General features: G+C 40.1%; 1 protein-coding gene across 2 annotated transcripts in view; it reads left to right on the forward strand.

Annotated features, from left to right (window-relative positions):
* Positions 1 to 18,475, forward strand: part of lig3 (ligase III, DNA, ATP-dependent) — a 58,646-nt gene continuing 40,171 nt past the window's right edge. The window contains exons 1-6 of one of the 2 annotated variants that reach the window (XM_063031288.1): positions 1 to 132; positions 9,737 to 10,335; positions 10,926 to 11,027; positions 12,200 to 12,394; positions 14,264 to 14,415; positions 17,272 to 17,438. In XM_063031288.1, the coding sequence (XP_062887358.1) occupies positions 9,774 to 10,335; positions 10,926 to 11,027; positions 12,200 to 12,394; positions 14,264 to 14,415; positions 17,272 to 17,438 (1,178 nt within the window). In that variant the 5' untranslated portion in view covers positions 1 to 132; positions 9,737 to 9,773. Of the gene's footprint in view, positions 133 to 155; positions 528 to 9,736; positions 10,336 to 10,925; positions 11,028 to 12,199; positions 12,395 to 14,263; positions 14,416 to 17,271; positions 17,439 to 18,475 lie in introns of those variants that run through there. The other variant, XM_063031289.1, reaches the window with a different exon arrangement.

Consider the following 18,475-nt stretch of genomic DNA (forward strand, 5'->3'; position numbering starts at 1 on the left):
GCTTGCTCCTTTAAATGACGGCCACGTCACTCAGGCTGCAGCAGAGACAAAGAAGGAGCGAGGGGCTGTTAAAGGGGAGGTTTGCGGCCTAGTAGAGCTTGGGCCGCGGTTATCACTGAGTTTTCCTGACAGGTCAGTGAAGGCGAGCCGGGTAGGCGGGAGGCTCCATCGGGCCGGGGAGGGTCGCGGTCTGTCCCCGAGTTGAGAACGGGCTGCAGGCTGCCCTGGACCTGCTTCCTGTGGCCCGTGGCTGTTTATGCGAGAGGGGATTAACTGTGAACGGCTCAATGTGTCTGGGCCTGGAGGCCTCGGCCTCGATTTGTGGCGTGGCCGCTTCCAAGATGGGGATGAGGGGAAAACAAGAGTCAGGCAAGATGCTACTTAGATAGGAAGAGCACACTGGTTTAGCAGCGTTGTTGATGGTGGTTAAAAAATTTAACCACACACAGCTTCAGCCCTGATGCTGTGAATAAGATGTCAGGGGACTCTCCTTATCTCCTGATAACCGTCTTGAATCGTGTTGCCTAGTAAGTGCATCGTGTCTAATTGGGTGACGTAAAGCGCTTTACAGTTTAAATACCTCTCCTCTCGGGCAGAAGATATAAAAGCGTGAAAGCACGTTCTATGAATCTCAAGGACAACTTCTACCCCTTTGTTAATAGTTCCCAAGTACGATGATGCGGACTCTAGACCTCCCAATCTATCCCGTTATAATCCTGCACCTTATTGTTTACCTGAAATGCACTTTATCTGTGACTGTTACGTATTGTTATTGTTTTACCTCAATGCACCATGTAACGATAAACACAAGAGATTCTGCAGATGCTGGAAATCCACAGTAACACACACACACACACACACACACACACACACACACACACACACGCTGGAGGAACTCAGTGGGTCAGACAGCATCTATAGAAGTTTATTCCTTTCCGTAGATGACGCCTGATCCGCTGAGTTCCTGCAGCATTTTGTGTTTGTTGCACTGTGTAATGGTCTGTATGAACAGTAGCCAAGTCTACTTGCGACAATAATAAACCAATACCAAATCTTTCGAAGAATGGGCACTTGATGTATAGGAGATGTGGTGGCAGGTTTATGCACAGCAAGATCCCTCAAACTGGAAGGTGCAAACAGGCAGATCGACAGTTTTGTTTGGTGGAAATATATTGGGGGCAGTAGTGAGAATTCTGCTTGAAACAATGCTATGGAATTGTGTACATCCCTTTGAAAGGGCAGAGTTAGTTTAATATGTGTCTTAAAGGTTGACAGTTTATGGCACTGTGTATAGTATTTCATTGTAGTGACAACATAGGTTCTTATTCTCTGGATTTGGAGTTTAGCTGTACAGCTTTTTAAATTAGCAATAGAGGAACGGATTAAAATATTCACACCCTAGATCTGGAACTTACTGTGCCCTTAGGTCCAGTCCATTTGTCCACCATGGCATAATTTCCCATTTATACTCTTGTTTAAAAAAAACTTGATACCTATGTTGAGGTTTTTAGTTGTTCCATCGCACATTACTGGATTTTCTGAGGAGTGGGGGGAGGATTTTCCAAACTTTGAAATGATTTGTAATAATGAACAAACAACTTCTGCCTAAATGTGTGCTGGGGAGGAATTTACTTTCAGCAATCAATGCTAAACTGATTCAAGTTTATCTGTTTGCCAACACTCCTTCGATTAGTTGACTTGAATAAACCGAATAAATGGGGGTTGTGGAGAAACTGGTGAACACACCCTCTCATCTACTGAATATGGTGATAAAAGACTTTTTGTTAACCTCTCCATGTCTCCTCATTCTGTGAAGTAATTTTCATGTATTCTAACCACATAGAATTTTTCCAGTACTTCTACTGGAGGGAATGTTTATCAACTTGTCCTTAATGTCTCCCTTAAATATTACGGTGAAAATGAATGTGGTCTATTCCAACATGACCCCACATCCAAATCCATTGTTTTAAATATGGTTTGACAAAGGCTATGCATATACATTTATGAACAAACATGATTTTTCTTAAGCTTGTATTTCTCAAAAGCCTCATTCTTAAAGCAAAAGGCATGGATGATATGAAGATTGGTGGAGGGGCATATAGTGTTGAGTAAACAGGTAGGATGCAGAAGGACTTAAATAAAATATTGAAAATGCACGGTCATGCACTTTTGTAGTAGAAATAAATGTGTGGACTATTTTCTAAACAGGGAGGACATCCAGGAATCTGAGATGCAGAGTGACTTGGGAGTCCTTGTGCAGAACACCCTGAAGGTTAACTTGCAGGTTGAGTCAGTGGTGAGGAAGGCAAATGCCATGTTAGCATTCATTTCAGGAGGTCTAGAATACAAGAGCAAGGATGTGATGCTAAAGCACTGGTGCGGCCTCACCTTGAGTATTGTGAACAGTTTTGGGCCCCTCATCTTAGAAAAGATGTGCTGGCATTGGAGAGGGTCCAGAGGAGGTTCACAAGGATGATTCCAGGAATGAAAGGGTTATCATACGAGGAACGTTTGATGGCTCTGGGTCTGTAGTCGCTGTAATTCAGAAAGATGGGGGGGGATCTCAGTGAAACCTTTCGAATGTTGAAAGGCCCAGACAGAGTAGATGTGGTAAGGACGTTTCCCATGGTGGGAGAGTCTAGGACAAGAGGACACAGCCTCAGGATAGAAGGGCGCCCTTTCAAAACAGAGTTACGGAGAAATTTCTTTAGCCAAAGGGTGGTGAATTTGTTGCCAAGTGCAGCTGTGGAGGCCAGGTGGTTGCAGGAACTGGGGTTGAGGAGGAGATAGAAAAAAGAATTAACCATGATTGAATGGCAGAGCAGACTCGATGGGCCAGATGGCCTAATTCTGCTCCTATGTCTAATGGTCTATGATTTTTAAGTATATTGTCAAGTTGGAGTAGTTTGAGTTTTTTTTTGTTTTAAAAGCAATGCTTATGGATTTTTAATATTAAGTGTGTTTTTAAGAAATTTTGCATATTCTTAAAGATTTTCACACCAGATATGGAAAAATGATTAATTGATCTCTGTTTCTGTGAGATAGTAGAATGCACAATTTTCTTGCACTCCTACTTCAGCCTTTATTTCCACATCATAACAGAAATGACATTTCTGTGCAGGAAGGATCCAACTAGTTCTATTCTATGTTGGTTTAAATGTTTCGGTGAGAGTTCAAGTTTATTTTGCCATCTTACTGTACGTATATAGATCCAAATGAAACAAAGGTCCTCCAGACCACAGTGCACGTACAAAACATATAACACGCACATAAACCAAAATACTTCCATAAAGAAGTGAGTAAAACAATTCAAAATGCATGCAGCATAGTTAAACAGTACAGTATACAGTAAACACTCACAACACACTGGAGGAACTCAGCAGGTCAAGCAGCATCTGTGGAAACGATCAGTCAATGTTTCGGGCCGGAACCCTTCATCAGGACTGAAGAGGGAAGGGGCAGAGGCCCTATAAAGAAGGTGGGGGGAGGGTGGGAAGGAGAAGGCTGGAAGGTTCCAGGTGAAAAACCAGTAAGGGGAAAGATTCCTTCCCTCTTCAGTCCTGATGAAAGGTTCCGGCCCAAAACGTTGACTGATTGTTTCCACGGATGCTGCCCGACCTGCTGAGTTCCTCCAGCTTGTCGTGAGTGTTGCTTTGACCCCAGCATCTGCAGAATATTTTGTGTATACAGTAAACAGCTTGCTGACCTAATGACAAAAATTTGGTGATGGCAGGGTATTCATTAGTTTCACAGCCTGAGGGAAGAAGCTGTTTCAGAGTCTGGCTGTCTGAGTCCTGATGCTCCTGTACCTCCTTCCTGCTGGTAGTAGGTCAAAGAGATTGTGTGATGGGTGGGAGTAATCCTCAACAATGCTTTGGGTCCTTCGTCAGCAAAGCTCCTGGTATATGTCACAAATAGAGAGGTTGGAGGGTGGGGAGAGACACGGTAATCCTCTCTGCGGTTTTAACTATCCTCTGTTGGGTGTTGCGGTCTGATGCCTTGCAGCTCCCATACCACACAACAATGCAGCAAAACAGGACACTCTCAATGGTGCTCCTGTAGAAAGTTGATAGAATGGGGGCAGAGAGGCGTGCATGTCCCTTTCTCCTCAGAAAGTGTAGATACGACTGTGCCTCCTTGACTAGGAAGGTGGTGGTTTGGAATTGGATTAGATTGTCTGTTATGTGCATACCAAGGGGCTTCGTGCTGTTCAGTCTGTCCACAGCAGAGCCATTGATGCTCAATGGAGAGCGATTGATCTGTGCCTTCAAGTCCACGCTCAAGGATTGTACATTTTAGTATAGCATTACTCAGGTTGTAAAGCACTGTATTAGTGATTGCATGTTCTATTTATTTTGCCTCTCTGTAATTCTACCCTCTGGCCGTTATGCCACAGGCGTTTAGAGCAGTAATGGAGGTCCTCTGTCTCTGGCGGCGTTAGTAGCTCTGTTTTCACCACTGTCAGTGATACAAGTTCCGGGTGGAGATCCAGGAATACTGTCACATTCAGATGTAGAAAGATTCTTCATTGGTGTTTCCGTAACCGTTGTGCTTTACCAGCTTTGAGCTGAATCCCTGAACCTAGAGGACCACCCTTAGTCTGGCTTCTACCCTTTGACCTGTTTGGCATGGGTGACTCTACCAAGAGCCAAAGCATAAAGCCCTGACTCCAGCCAACATAGCTCCCTGGGCCACTGAGGCCGCAAGCCTCCAAACCCTACAGCAAGGTTGTGGTCCCCTTGGAGGTCTAATTCTAAAGCTTGGAAGTAACATTGTTTTATTAGTCAGAACAAAGTAGTTGGTTGACATGATGTTTGTTGCCTTTTCAAAAATGCATTTTTCAGAATGGAAGATCAGATTGACTTTCAAATGAATCTGTTTGTATAATCGTAGGTTCACCTCATAAAAAGATGGATCATTGAGTTTGAATAGAGGGGGAATGCTCAGAAGAAGTTAAATTGTAATGGGTGTCTTCTGTAACAAAACAGAATGCTTTTCGTGTAAAAAGGCTGATGATGTTTGAGAAGTTGGGCTTGGCTGCAGTATTTTTTTTTGGATATAGTTGACCAGCAGCTTATGTCGACAGTGTTTTCTAGTTTAGCAACATGTGGTTTTTGAGAAACCCTTGAGCATATGCCCAGTGTGACGAGAATACACATAAAGCAAGATGTTAGCTGTCCTGTGCTGGCACCAGTGGGATCAGCAGTTGGTCTGCCACCTGTCTTCAGGAGAGAGAGAGATAAGGAAAACAATGAAGCAGCATTTGGAGATGTAAATGAAGGGACGGGAGAGTCTAACGGAAGGAGAGCTGTCAAGATCGGCTCACCCTTTGAACCCTGAACTGTTTGAAGTGATGGACAGGCGATACCCCAGCAGGGGAATAAAAAGGGACAGGTTCGCTAAGGCAGGACACACACGACACCCCGAGGTAACGAGACCCTGGAAGCGGTGCGACTCTCACAAGTTGGTGGGAAGTTTTGGACGACTGATCGCGGGATCAAGCCATAGACGCACAGGGTGGAAAGGCACGATCGGCAGGAACCTGGTGTGTGTCCACCCTTGCCTGGGTGCCAGGTTCACCGCAGAGAAACGATCGTATCGGGAAACGGGTCACGGTCGGTGACCTCAGATGACATCACAAAGGACTCACCCGAAAGCTGACTGCGAAGGTCTGTGTGGAAGCCGTTTTGAATATTCATTCGTTTTGCTCTCTTTCTCCTTCCCCCCAACTGTCCATCGCCACGGCAGCGATTACTGCGAACTGATCTGAACTAAATTGAACTGAACTTTGCGTCACTTTGAAACTGGTCATTTACCCCTAGACAACGATAGAGCTTGATTGATCCTGTTATCTTAATTCTGTGTACATGTATGTTTATCATTACTGAACTGTTGCATTTATTATCCTTCTGATTAGAGTACTGTGTTGCTTGTTCCTTTAATAAAACTTTCTTAGTTCTAGTAATCCAGACTCCAACTGAGTGATCCATTTCTGCTGGTTTGGCAACCCAGTTACGGGGTACATAACACCAGAAAGAAATTTTTGTTTACAACATTGAAGACGTGTCGCTGGCATTGAGAATTAACATTTTCCTTTTGGAGTTCTGCACATTTTTTAAAATAAATAATCTCGTTTTTGTTTGATGTGCATGATTTTGCTTGATTTTGGTGGGGGAGTAAAATAACGTAAATGAATGTGGACAGACAAGGAATTGTGAAAGAAAACTAATATATCTGCAAGAAATAATTTAGTTACATTTAAAATACAACAAAGTGAATAATTCTGTGACCCATGGCAAACTGTTGGTTGGATTTCAGAGTTGCTCGATATAATTTGACAAGTTCAGATCTGCTTGCAGTGAAGTAGAAAAATGAACAAGCTGTCACAAAATTAAAAGACCGTTCGAATTCATGATGTCTTTTCAGTGGACGGCACACTCAGGAACCACATTGAATCAAGTGGGTGGACCTCTCAGTTGTCTCATCAGAGCCCCTGCAGGGGTAGCTTGCAACATGGATGCTAACTTGGCAGAAACTATTTGCCAAAGGTTTCTAAAAATGATTTGTGATACTTTTGAAAGCGTGGTAAATAATTAAAAAAAAACAATGTTCTTGATGCAGTGATCTAGTTATGAGAACCGTGCTTCCGTTCTCCAAGAATGAAAGTGGAGTAATATTGAGATGGGAATTTGTTAATATATACAATTTCCTCTTACAACATTGTTTGGAAATGTCCTCAATGCATTTATGTAAAAAAATCCAAAGATGTTATGTCTGTGAACTGGTTCTGTAAACCACAATGCGAAGTGGTAATCTTCTGCCCCAGTGTTCAAAGATGTAATATGCTTATTGCTAGGACAGAAGATTATGCTGTTACTGGGCTTAAAATGACTATTTCCTTGTAGGCAGACTTGTCACTCACACTGGTGCTTTATTAAACAAACACTATTAATGATAGATTTAACAGGCATCTTTATAAGGGATAAGTAGCTGGATGCAAGCAATGGATTTGTGCAATGTTTTGATTTAGCTGTGGTCACGGAGACTAAAAGTTGACTTGTCTTATGCACTGAATTATTCATCTGATAGCAAATAAACATTTTTAGCCAAATGCGTTTATAAAAATCACAAAGGTGCCCTGAGTGGAACCAAAATTAAAGACCAAAAATATCAATTCTTGAATATATATCCTACTTGTTGTCTAAATCATAAATTAATAAAAATTCTCTGGTCCAGCATTTGTGGTCTGGCAACTTCTGTGATCCAGCATGTTTTGAATTTATAATATAAATGTATGCTCATTGACTAGATCTGACTAAGATCTAGGACTAATTCCTAGATAATCAGTGCAACTTTCATGATCTCATGCAATTTAGAGAATCCGATTAATTTGAAATCCTGATGGTTTAGCCTCTGGCTCAGTGTGTGACTTGACAGTCCAGGATGTACAGTTAGGGCTGGGCTAGGAATGTGAGGTAGGGTCCAAGGTGCCCTGTATTCCCTGTTCCCTTTAAACTCACTGGGTTTACTGGAAAAATTACTAAACCACTGTGTAAAATGATTTTTAAAAAAAATATATTAGAAGTTTGTTGAGGTATTAGATTAACATCTAACAGCCTGGAAAATGTGTTGGTCTAACGCTACCAAGATCCCAAGCATACTTGTTCATTAGTGTTGTACTATATCTGCTTGGCCAGTCCAAAAATCTGTTGATCTGGATACCAGCCTTAGCATCTGGCTTCTTGCTTTACTATTCCTATCATTTTACTCTTTATTTTATACTGTATAATAGTGGCTTCCACATTCTTATTAGTTAATGATTTACTGATTTCATATTGGATTTATTAGTATCAATTTTATTTGTGATCTATAGTTTATGCTTCCTCCACAGTGCTAGCTGACCCAAATCCCCTGCGATTTACCAGTTTGAAATGTATAGATTGAAAGGTACAAATTTAATTAGCCGATGTGACGCTAGCAACTTGAGCTACGATGTAATTATCCGAGGTTGTGTCAAGAAAGGTACATTAATATTACTCACCTTTGTCCAACAACAACTAATTTCCCAAGTATTGGACTGATAGAGTTGTGTAGCGCAGAGCCCTGCCCTTCTGCTCTGACTCACCCATGCCAATTGAAATGCTTATCTACCCCATTTTCCTGCATTTGGCCCATATCCCTCTTCTTTCCTATCATGTACCTATGCAAATACTTTTTAACTATTGTAATTCTACCCGCCTCTACCACCTCTGGCAGCTTGCTCCGTGCACCTACCATCCTCTATATGGAAAACCAAACCCTTCAGATCCTTTAAATGTTTTCTTTGCACCGTAAGTCTATGTCCTCGAGTTGTAAACTCCTTTATAGCACTGAAACAAGACCTTATCCATACTGAGTAAGATGCTCATTTAAGATGGTCCCGTTTGCCTGCATTTGACCCATAACCCTCTAAACCAGGGGTTCCCAAACTTTTTAATGTCATGGACCCCCACCATTAATTGAGGGACTTGTGGACCCCAGGTGGGGAACCCCTGCTCTAAGCCTTTCCTATTCATGTACCTGTCCAAATGTTTTCATACCTGCCTCAGACATTTCTTCTAGCATTGGAGCTTCCACCTTTGGGAGAGGGGTGGCGGGGAATCGGGGTCATGGTGGAGCTACCTTGTTTCTGCCCTTCATAATTTCATAAACCTCTATTAAGTCACTGCTCAGCCTCCTGTGCTCCAGTGAGAAAAATCCTAGCCTTTCCAATCTCTTGTAACTGAAACCCTCTTTTGTAGGCAACAGCTTAATGAATCCCCATTCTCTCTAGCACTACCAAATGCTTTCTATGTTGTAGTGACCAGAGCTGCATACAGTATTCCAAGTGTAGCCACCCAACGCCTTGTTCAATGCAATATGACGTTGTTTCAACTCTTAGACTCAATACCTCTACCTATGACAGAAAGCAAGCTAAAAGCCAACATCATTCCCTTATCTGCCTGTGTCATCATTTTCAAAGAATTATGAATTTGAATGCATAGATTGTTTTATCAAGACTTCTAAGGCCTTTAATGTTTATTGTGTATGAGATCAACGCTGAATCAGCATGTCATTTTGTGAAAGTGCTATTTGAGCACTAAATAAGGATGACACTGGATGGCTGTATCCCTCATTCTCAATTTCTGTCTTTAGGCAGAACTAAACAGATGAGATTTATGTTTGTGAAAAACTGGCAAAATATTTTTTTGCTGGGTGAGTGCTTAACAAATTTCTTTAAGACTAGCCTTAATGTTGAGATTTTTTGACTGGTTTGCTACAGAAATCAGTGTAACATTACTTGGTTTATTATTTTCTCGAAGATGTGAAGTTGAACAGCGGTGATTGGAACTGTTAACCATGTATCTGAAAATAAATTAACATGGTTTACCCTTGCCAACATTGGAATTGTCAATCTCTTTGAAGATTGGAATGTACATCAGGGCATGTGTTAATGACTTGATATCCTGCTGTATGTTTTGAGCTGAAGTACTGAATTGACTATTGTGGCATTAATTTGCTATTTAAGAAATTTGCTTTTGCAAATTGTTACCAGCTCTGCAATGTGACAAGTTTAAGTGTAGGTAGCATTGGGAATGGTGACCCAATTGTTAATTATTAGTCAAATGCTGCTATAATCAATTAGCTTTTCTTCTGCAATGGGAATGACTTTAAATGATAAATACCTTATTTTAAGTTTTTTCTCTCTCCCTTGCAGGTGTTGCAGATGATCAGATAACTGGCATGAAACCTCCATGTATAGGCTGCTTTCATATTTTACACAAGTTTTGCGTCAACTAGGGAAGACTCTTCCTGTACAAAGTCAGCTAGAAAGTTTGGTAGCTGAAAGCCAAAGCATTTCCTCCTCGTTTTCTATTACATATTTTCAACTTGTTCATCCCTCCTCGGCACGTTTGGCTGTGAACAGCTACTGGCTGCCAACAGAGCAAGGTGTGAGGCGCTGTGCGTTCAGCCCAGTCTTGGTGACATTCTCTTGGGCTCCAAGTTGCACGTTTTTAATACCAAAGGCCAAAATGCCAGAGCAGCGATATTGTGTGGACTATGCGAAGCGTGGCACAGCTGGCTGCAGAAAGTGCAGGGAGAAACTCCCAAAGGGATCAGTGCGGATCGGAAGGATTGTGCCAAACCCCTTTTCTGAGGGAGCCGAGATGAAGGAGTGGTATCACATTAAATGCATGTTCGAGAAGCTGGAAAGAGCCCGACTAAGTACCAAGAAAATTGACGACTTAACTGATCTGGAAGGTTATGAAGAACTTCAGGATCCTGAGAGAGATTTGATCAACCAACATATCAAAGGTCGGAGCAAGATCTTGATAATAGATTGCATCATTAGATAAATTCATACAGTAGTCTTTGTGATTTTTAAATCCATTGGGTTATTGGGTAGAATGAATTCCTTTTTCTTAGCCGTTAATGAACTGGATGGATTTGAAGTTCTGCGTTTCGTAAGAGGCTTGAATTGAGCTGAAGATGCGACTTTGCATTTGGCTGTGTTGTCCCTGTACTGAAGATTAGGAGGGCAAATATTCATGGTTCTTGTCCTGATTACTGTCCAAAAGTTTAATTAGAAAGTATGGATGTCTGTTGAGAGTTACAATGTCCCTTGTGTCAAACAGTGATTTTTTTTTGGCTCACTGCGCTTTCACGGGATGAGAAGCAACTTGGGTGTTTCTCCGGTTGGGACAACTTCTTTGGAAGCAGAAAGTGAGAATAGGCTGCTTGTCTGACTCCTCACAGGATTTTTTTGTGTTGATGTCAGTGACTAATTTCCAGGAACATGCATGGCTTTCCTAGCTTATAAATAACTTGCCTCTTGGATTGTGATTTTAAAGGTTGGTAGTATGCTTCATGAAAAAGTACTAATAAAGCTTCTGTCTTTCTTCTAGAGCTTGCGGTCAAGAATGGCTTGTTATCTTCCAAAGTCAAGCCCTCCCAAAGTAACCCGACCGCAGCCACTCCATCGCCTCGTAAATTCTCTGGCTTCTCTGGTAAAGATGTATACTCCTTTGCTATTATTCTGTTGTGGCAATATTCTTTGTGAAGTGCTTTCCTTCACTTTATACGTTCTTCTTTCAAGAAATTCTAGCAGATGCAGGCTTGTAGAAAAAAAATTAAGATCTTATTTATGACTATCAGCTCTCAGATGACATCAGTTGGTAGAGAAGAGGTACTGCAGGTTAGTTCGTATTACACAATTTTTAAGTTTCTTTTTGACTACTGTTCACTTGTATATATATGTATGTAGAACATAGAAATTTACAGCACATTACGGGCCCTTCAGCCCACAATGTTGTGCCAACCATGTAATCTACTCTAGAAACTACCTAGAATTTCCCTAGCACATAGCCCTCTATTTTCCTAAGCTCCATATACCTATCTAAGAGGCTCTTAAAAGACCCTATTGTATCCGCTTCCACCACCACCACAGGCAGTGCATTCCATGCACCCACCACTATATAATAGTGAAGTAGTCAAAAGGAAAAGTTGTTGCAGCTGAATTTTTTATTTGTTCCTGATTTTGGTGCATGCACTTTCCAATTGGAATTGCATATTTAATCATCTTCACACATCTGTATCTGCTCAGAACTGAATGGCACAACTAGTCTTATCCAGAAATTGCTTACTTAACGATTTTTGAGGGAATTTGTTTTGTTCAAAATAATTATTGTTGGTCGTTGCTACTTCAAACTCATTGCATGTGAACAATTTTGAGAGACGCCTTTGCTGTTGATAGTATTCTCTGGTTAAAATATGTGATACTATAGAGTTGAGAGGAACTGCAAAGGTGTATTCAGAGAGGCACCCAGATTAAGATGCATAAAAAGAATGGAATGATTCACTTCTGGGGTTTGAAGAAGCAGAATGGGAGGAATCTGAATGTCAGATAAACCTGTTGGATAGTTCAGTTTATTTTTTGCTGTAATTTCAACATGGGATGCCATGAAAGTGCATCATTCGTCATTTAATTTGATTATAGACATTTTAATTTAAAAAAATTCTCAGCATGTCAGTTAGCATTTACAAGAGAAAAGCAGGTTATACAAGGAGAAAGTCAGATGCTTCTCTTGAGATGTTGACACAATTTTCTCTTGCAGATACTGTTGCACTCTATGGTTTCATTAACTGTATTTCTATATAATTTTACTTGCTATAACTACAGCTAAAGCAGGATCCCTTGGAGAAGAACCCTCTACCTCCAAAAGTGCACTGTCATTTGGAGCATGTGACCCCAACCATAAGGATTGTTCCTTGCGCGAATTCCGTAAACTGTGTGCCAATATTGCAGATAAACCAAGCTATAATATTAAAACGCAGATCATACAAGACTTTCTGAAGAAGGGCACTGGTGGAGATGGTAAGTTCCTTTTCATCAACTTTCTAACACAATTTCTACAAATGTAATCCACTGAAGAGAAGAAAAAAATCCAAATGATGGGATTGTCCTTTGCTTATCAAAAAGAAAGGCTTCATTCGAAGAAAAACTCTGGAAACTCATGGACTTGCCCTGCAATCCACACTTTCCTCCCTAATTTTATGTTTATGTGTGTCTGTTGAGATGGTAGTTGTCATTTCAATGCTTGGTGATGTATCAGTGTGAAACTAGTGCAGTTTACTGGAGAGTGCTAGGTAGCAATCTGTTATCAATATTTCAGTGCTGAGATACTTTTCTTAAAATCTTTGTTATAATAGCAATGCTTGGTTAGTATTCTGTGGTGGGGACTTCTGGGTACAATTTCAGTTTCTTGTTTGCTAGTACTTTGCTTATGTAATCATTTAAATACACTATCTGAATAAGCTGGAAATTTGGTCGAGTGCTGATTAATACGTCATCACAGATCTTTTAATTATTGCCACATAGAAGGCAGTTTTGCCCATTGGGTTCATATATACTCTTCAAAGAACAATTCAATTAATGTGATGTCTCCCTTATCCCTACCGATTTCCAGGTAGCCCTGGAACATATTCTCTCTTGCATTCCCAGTAATCCCTTCCCCTCTAATTTTTTTTGCCACTTACAGTACCCTCAAAAAAGGATAAATTTATTTAACCAACCAGTATATCTTTGTGATGTGGGAAGAAACTGGAGCAGCAGTGGAAACCGTGATCTACATAATCATGGAGAGAATGTGCAAACTCCATACAAATAACACCCAAAGGCATGAGCTGTGACGCAGCAGCTTTAACATGTCTGTGTCTGTCATCATGCTGCCCTTCAATATATCTGTCTCAGAAGCAGCAGTGGCCATTTAATATTAATATTTCGTGTTGTTTCACTTTTTGATCATGGTTGTACAACATGGAAACTGGCTGTTCTGCCTTTCGCTTCGATGCTGGTCATCAATACTTATCACGTTTCCATGTGTGTCGTCCATTGTTCCTGTGCTATGACTTTGTAGAGTGGTGCAAAAACCTTGCTGTAGACTATGTGAATGGCACTATATTCATCAACACAGCTGGTCACCTTTAAAAATTCAGTCAAATTAGTTGAACAGGATCTCTTCTCAACAGAGTCATACTAACAATGCCAAAGTCCTTGACTCCTGAAATGCAGGTTAATCTTATGCATCAGAACTTTCTTCTCAATAATTTCCCATCTACTGATGTTAGACTTGCCACCTTGTAATTGCCTGGTAAAAGCCTGCTGTCACACATGAATAAAAATACCAACTTCACTGTCCTCCAATCATTTTGTGCCTTCTGAGGCCTTAGTTCTATTGCATACATCTACCACAAAAAACTAGTTACTTTATCACTTTTGTTTTTCTGTTTTTACTGAACTTATTCATAATGACTGAACAAATTGGATTTAAGTTTAAAGAAAAAATGAATTATTACTCTTGGTGGTTAGTTTTCATTCCTTCTAAATAGTATAACATAGTCCCAGTTCAATATAAACTATATATTTCGTGCTAGCATAATATCTGGTGTGCCTCTGTTATCTGATGGCCCCCCTCATTTTCATAGTTCAAATTTTGGAAAATTTTCAAACTTTAGGAAAAGGTTAGCTGTGCTGCCAGAACCTACTGAGTGTGTCTGGCACCTTCTGTTTTTATTTCAAAATTTCTAAATATGCAGTTTTATTTTTAATTTTAATTTATTGTATGAGTACACTGGTGTGTAAATTGTATGGATGTGCAAGTCCTTCTCATCCTGCCTTCCTAAAATATATAGATCAATTTGTACACTATTGTCTACAATAATAGTTTTTTTTAAACCCTCTCAGGTAAATTCCATGGAGATGTATATCTGACTGTAAAGCTACTTTTGCCAGGTGTGGTGAAAACAGTTTATAACCTGAATGACAAACAGATAGTCAAACTGTTCAGCAGAATATTTAACTGCAACCTTGATGACATGGTTCGAGACTTAGAACAGGTTTGTTGCATTGTTTGATTTTAAACTGGTATAAAGGCAAACTGCTACAAATGCTCAATTGAGATCATGAAGGAAGAAAGATATAGTTGGCTATGTGGGGATTAAGTTCGGGCTATGATGTTTGAGTGTATACTTTACATCACAACTAAGCTAGTTTAATTTTAGTGAAATGAAGAATAATTAATAGATAGACCAATTATTAAAAGAAAAGCACTGTTATCTAACTGCCAAGTGAATTAAAAGTAACAGCAAAGTAAATGACAACAGGAGAAGTATATGAAGTTTAAGGGGAGCATGAGGGAAAACTTCTTCACTCAGAGGGTCATGAGAGAATGGAATGAGCTGCAAGCACAATTGGAGCATGCAAGCTCAATATCAATGTTTGAGAGCAGTTTAGATAAGTACATAGTTGGTAGGGGTGTGGAGGTCTATGGTCCTGGTGCTGCTTGATGGGGGTAAGCAGTTTAAATGGCTCAGCATGGGCTAGATGGGCCAAAGGGCCTGTTTCTGTGCTGTGCTCTTGTTACTCTATGAAAAGTGTGTGGTAGGCTTGGGCTAATGTCACAGGAAAATAAACTGTAGATAAAGCATAAACACAAGAAATTCTGCAGATGCTGGAAATCCAGAGTAACATGCTGGAGAAATTGGCAGGTCAAGAAGCACATGTGGTGCGGAATAAACAATCAATATTTTGGGCCAGGAGCCTTCATTGGAACTCCTGTTGAAGGGTCTCGGCCCACAATATCAGCTGGTTATTCCTCTTTGTAGGTGCTGCCTGACTGGCTAAGTTCCTCCAGCATCTTGTGTTCATTACTCTGTAAATAAAGTAGATCTGAAACCAAAATAGCAGGCACAGAAATTGAACATAGTGATATTAAGATTACTGAAAGAGTTTTAGTGACAGGATTAACTTGCACTTGGAGAGGTAGGAATTAATCAAGGATGATTTGGCTTTGTTATTAATGGGATATTCTGTTTAAATTGAATTTTTTGGAGATTGTGTGGCTAATGTAGTCTGTGTGGATATCAGTAAAGCCTTTGACAAGGGAGGCTGGAAGACCGATCCATAAGGTGTTAGCAATTTGTCAAGTTTAGATGTGCAGTTGCCTTGGTGATAGGAAGTAAAGTAATGGTTAAGAGTTGTTTCTGTGATTCTGTATACTGTGGACATTTGTGCAAGGATCCTTGCTCTGTGTTATTACCACTAATGATTTGGATATGAATGTAGGAGGTGTAATTAATAAGCTTGCCAATTATACAGATGTTTTTCTGGTGTTGTAGATAGTGAGGAAGATAGTCTTTGACTACAGCATGATATTAAGGAGTCGGTAAAATGGGCAGAAAAAATGGTAGGTGACATTTAATCTCGAAAATGTATGGTGTTATAAGGTTAAGGATTCGCACATTGCAGGGTAGGACTCCAAGAAGTGCTGAGGAAGAGAAAGATGTGGGTGCGTGTCCAAGGATCTCTGAAGGCAGTAGGTCCATAAGGTGGTCAAGAAATAAGATGTGGTGCTTGCCTGCATTAGCAAGGACACAGAACATATGAACAAGGAGATACAATATTAAAATATTGGTTAAGATACACTGTTCTGGTCAGGATACTATAAGAAAGGTGATTCAGTAGTGAAGATGTGATAGAGATTTGCCCAAGGTTTGCCTGGGATGGAAGTTCCTAGCTACGAGGAAAGATTGGCTAGGTTGGTTTTCTTTGGAGAGGACTGAGGGAATCTGATTGAGATATACACATTTTGAGGAGCATAAGTGGGCAGATACCTTTCCCTATCAGTGGAATCTATTACTGGGATGCTTAGGTTTAAGGAATGGGGTAGAAAATTCCAGAAGGAATTCCCAACATTTAAGAGATATTTAGAGGAATATTTAAAACTCCATGGCGAACATTGGTGTGAGTGGAATTCTGGAAAATGGATTAGAATGCCAAGTTAGGTGGGATGGAAATTGACCCAAAAGGACCATTTCTGTGCTGTACGGTTTTGTAAAAAAAAAAGAAAGAAAATGTAGGGGGAAAGCTTTGGACCCACAATTCACTAAAAGCAATAATTCAGGCTTAAAATTCCTAAAATACCAATGTTTCTTTAACAAGTACTGAATAATTTTGGAAATCAAAGCTGTAATTTAGCTACAGTAGGCAAAAGCCAAGGTGAAAGTTGTAATTGATAGCTGAACTCTGTTTCTGAGAATGGGAGCAATTTTTTTTAAAAAAGCTTATTGTTTTGGAAGATCTAGCAATTTGAAGTTGGTTATGCTGTATTTGGAGGATGGGTAGGGTGAAGAATGGGAGCAAAATTAGCAGACTTCATTGCAACAGTGAGATAAAGACATTATTTCCAAGCTGAGAAGTTGTTAGCTGTAGCAACCATTTTGACAGAGACTTGGAAGTATACTTGAACTTTCTGTACTGTAAAGTTCTCGGGCAATCTTTTTGCTAATTGAGCCAAAGGAAACCATGAAATTCACTGCAAGTGCATTAGTGCTTAGTAATTTTCACTTGATTTTATGACTCTTTATGGGCAACACTTGTGACATTTTCCAATGATTGGCATCTTGGTGGTTTGTACTCTGACAACTGTGTGAAGCTCATTTGGGTGTGAGACTTCTCAATCAATCCAAAGAGAGGATATAATTTCTTATTGCACCAAAACAATTGTGAATCCATTTTGGTTAAAAAGAATATTTAAACATTTGAGAGAATGGGAAGATAGTGTAAGTCATTTCCAGCCCTTACTCAATAAAATAATTTCTGTAGTACAACAGTATTAGATTTAAAATGTATGATTGTAAGGTGTTTTGTACATCGAGGCATAAAAATGTGCACGTATTTTATTTTTACTCCAGGGTGATGTCTCTGAGACCGTGCGCATCTTTTTTGAACAGAGTCAAAGCTTCCCCCCTGCACATAAGAGTGTCATGACAATTCAAGATGTTGATGCAGCTCTCACCCAGCTTTCTAAAATGACCAGGGAAGAAGATCAACAGAAGGAGCTGCAGGATATTGCTTCGAAGTAAGTCCCTCAGGTTTTCTGCAATGCCTACTAACCTTATTTTGAAAGAAGGATGCTAATGGCTTTCAACCACAGATCTGCATAAGTCTCTCAACCTCCTCTGTATTGGCAGTCGTACGTGAAACAGAATGGTGACATTTACCTGGATGAAAGACCCTAAAGTTGCTGAAATGCACAATCAATATTTTTCCTGGTTTAAAGTAAACTGAATTTCAGGTAGGTGTCCTTGCTGGGTATAATGTTAAATTTGTTCTGTCCTTTCGTCTGTAGTGACTTCTTTCACTAATTTTAGTGGTGATGAATGTGAGGGAGGCTTCATGTACACAGCATTTGCTGTTGTGGCTGTTATTTCACTGTGATTCAAAAACTTGTGAAGAGGATTTTATGGAACCATACTACTTTTTTTGTAGTCCCCTCACATATGACTGCAGCAATAGCTGGTCGCGAAGATATCCAACTGACATGTGTTAGCCATTTTCTCAGAATGAAGCCATTCTGGGCTAAAGCATTAAGATTTAATGTTATAGCCCATAATGGTATTAAAGAAAAGATTAGGAAATACTGATCTGATGTGTGGATGCACAATGACTGTAATTATGTTTTTGAAATCAATCTTGTGGAGGCATCCTTGTTTGTAAATTGACTTGTGCTTAAACTGATGCCTGTATGTAAGCATAGTGTCTAGTTTGCATGTTCTGTGAAAGTTTAGCATTTTTGCATATTAATTCTGTGGCAGGAAAGAGTATTTGGATTTTTGAGTCTTTTCTGCTTGCCTTAACCTAATATTTATGCTTCTGCATTTTTGATTTACCTTTTTAAGTTGGTGTTAAACCCCATCACTGCTTTGATATTACTTTGACAAGTATTACTGTCCAAATGACTCTTACTAAAGACCCAGGATGAATGCTCTCAAGGTTTGAATCTGAGTATTCATCCTCAAGATCCTTTTCACATATTGAGAATTAGGAGTATCAGACCTCATTCTCAATTAGTGGGCAAGTAGATTTGTTGAAGGGAAGGTGACATGGTACACATTT

Source organism: Mobula hypostoma, chromosome 23 (genome assembly GCF_963921235.1).
Source record: "Mobula hypostoma chromosome 23, sMobHyp1.1, whole genome shotgun sequence".
Lineage (NCBI taxonomy): Eukaryota > Metazoa > Chordata > Chondrichthyes > Myliobatiformes > Myliobatidae > Mobula > Mobula hypostoma.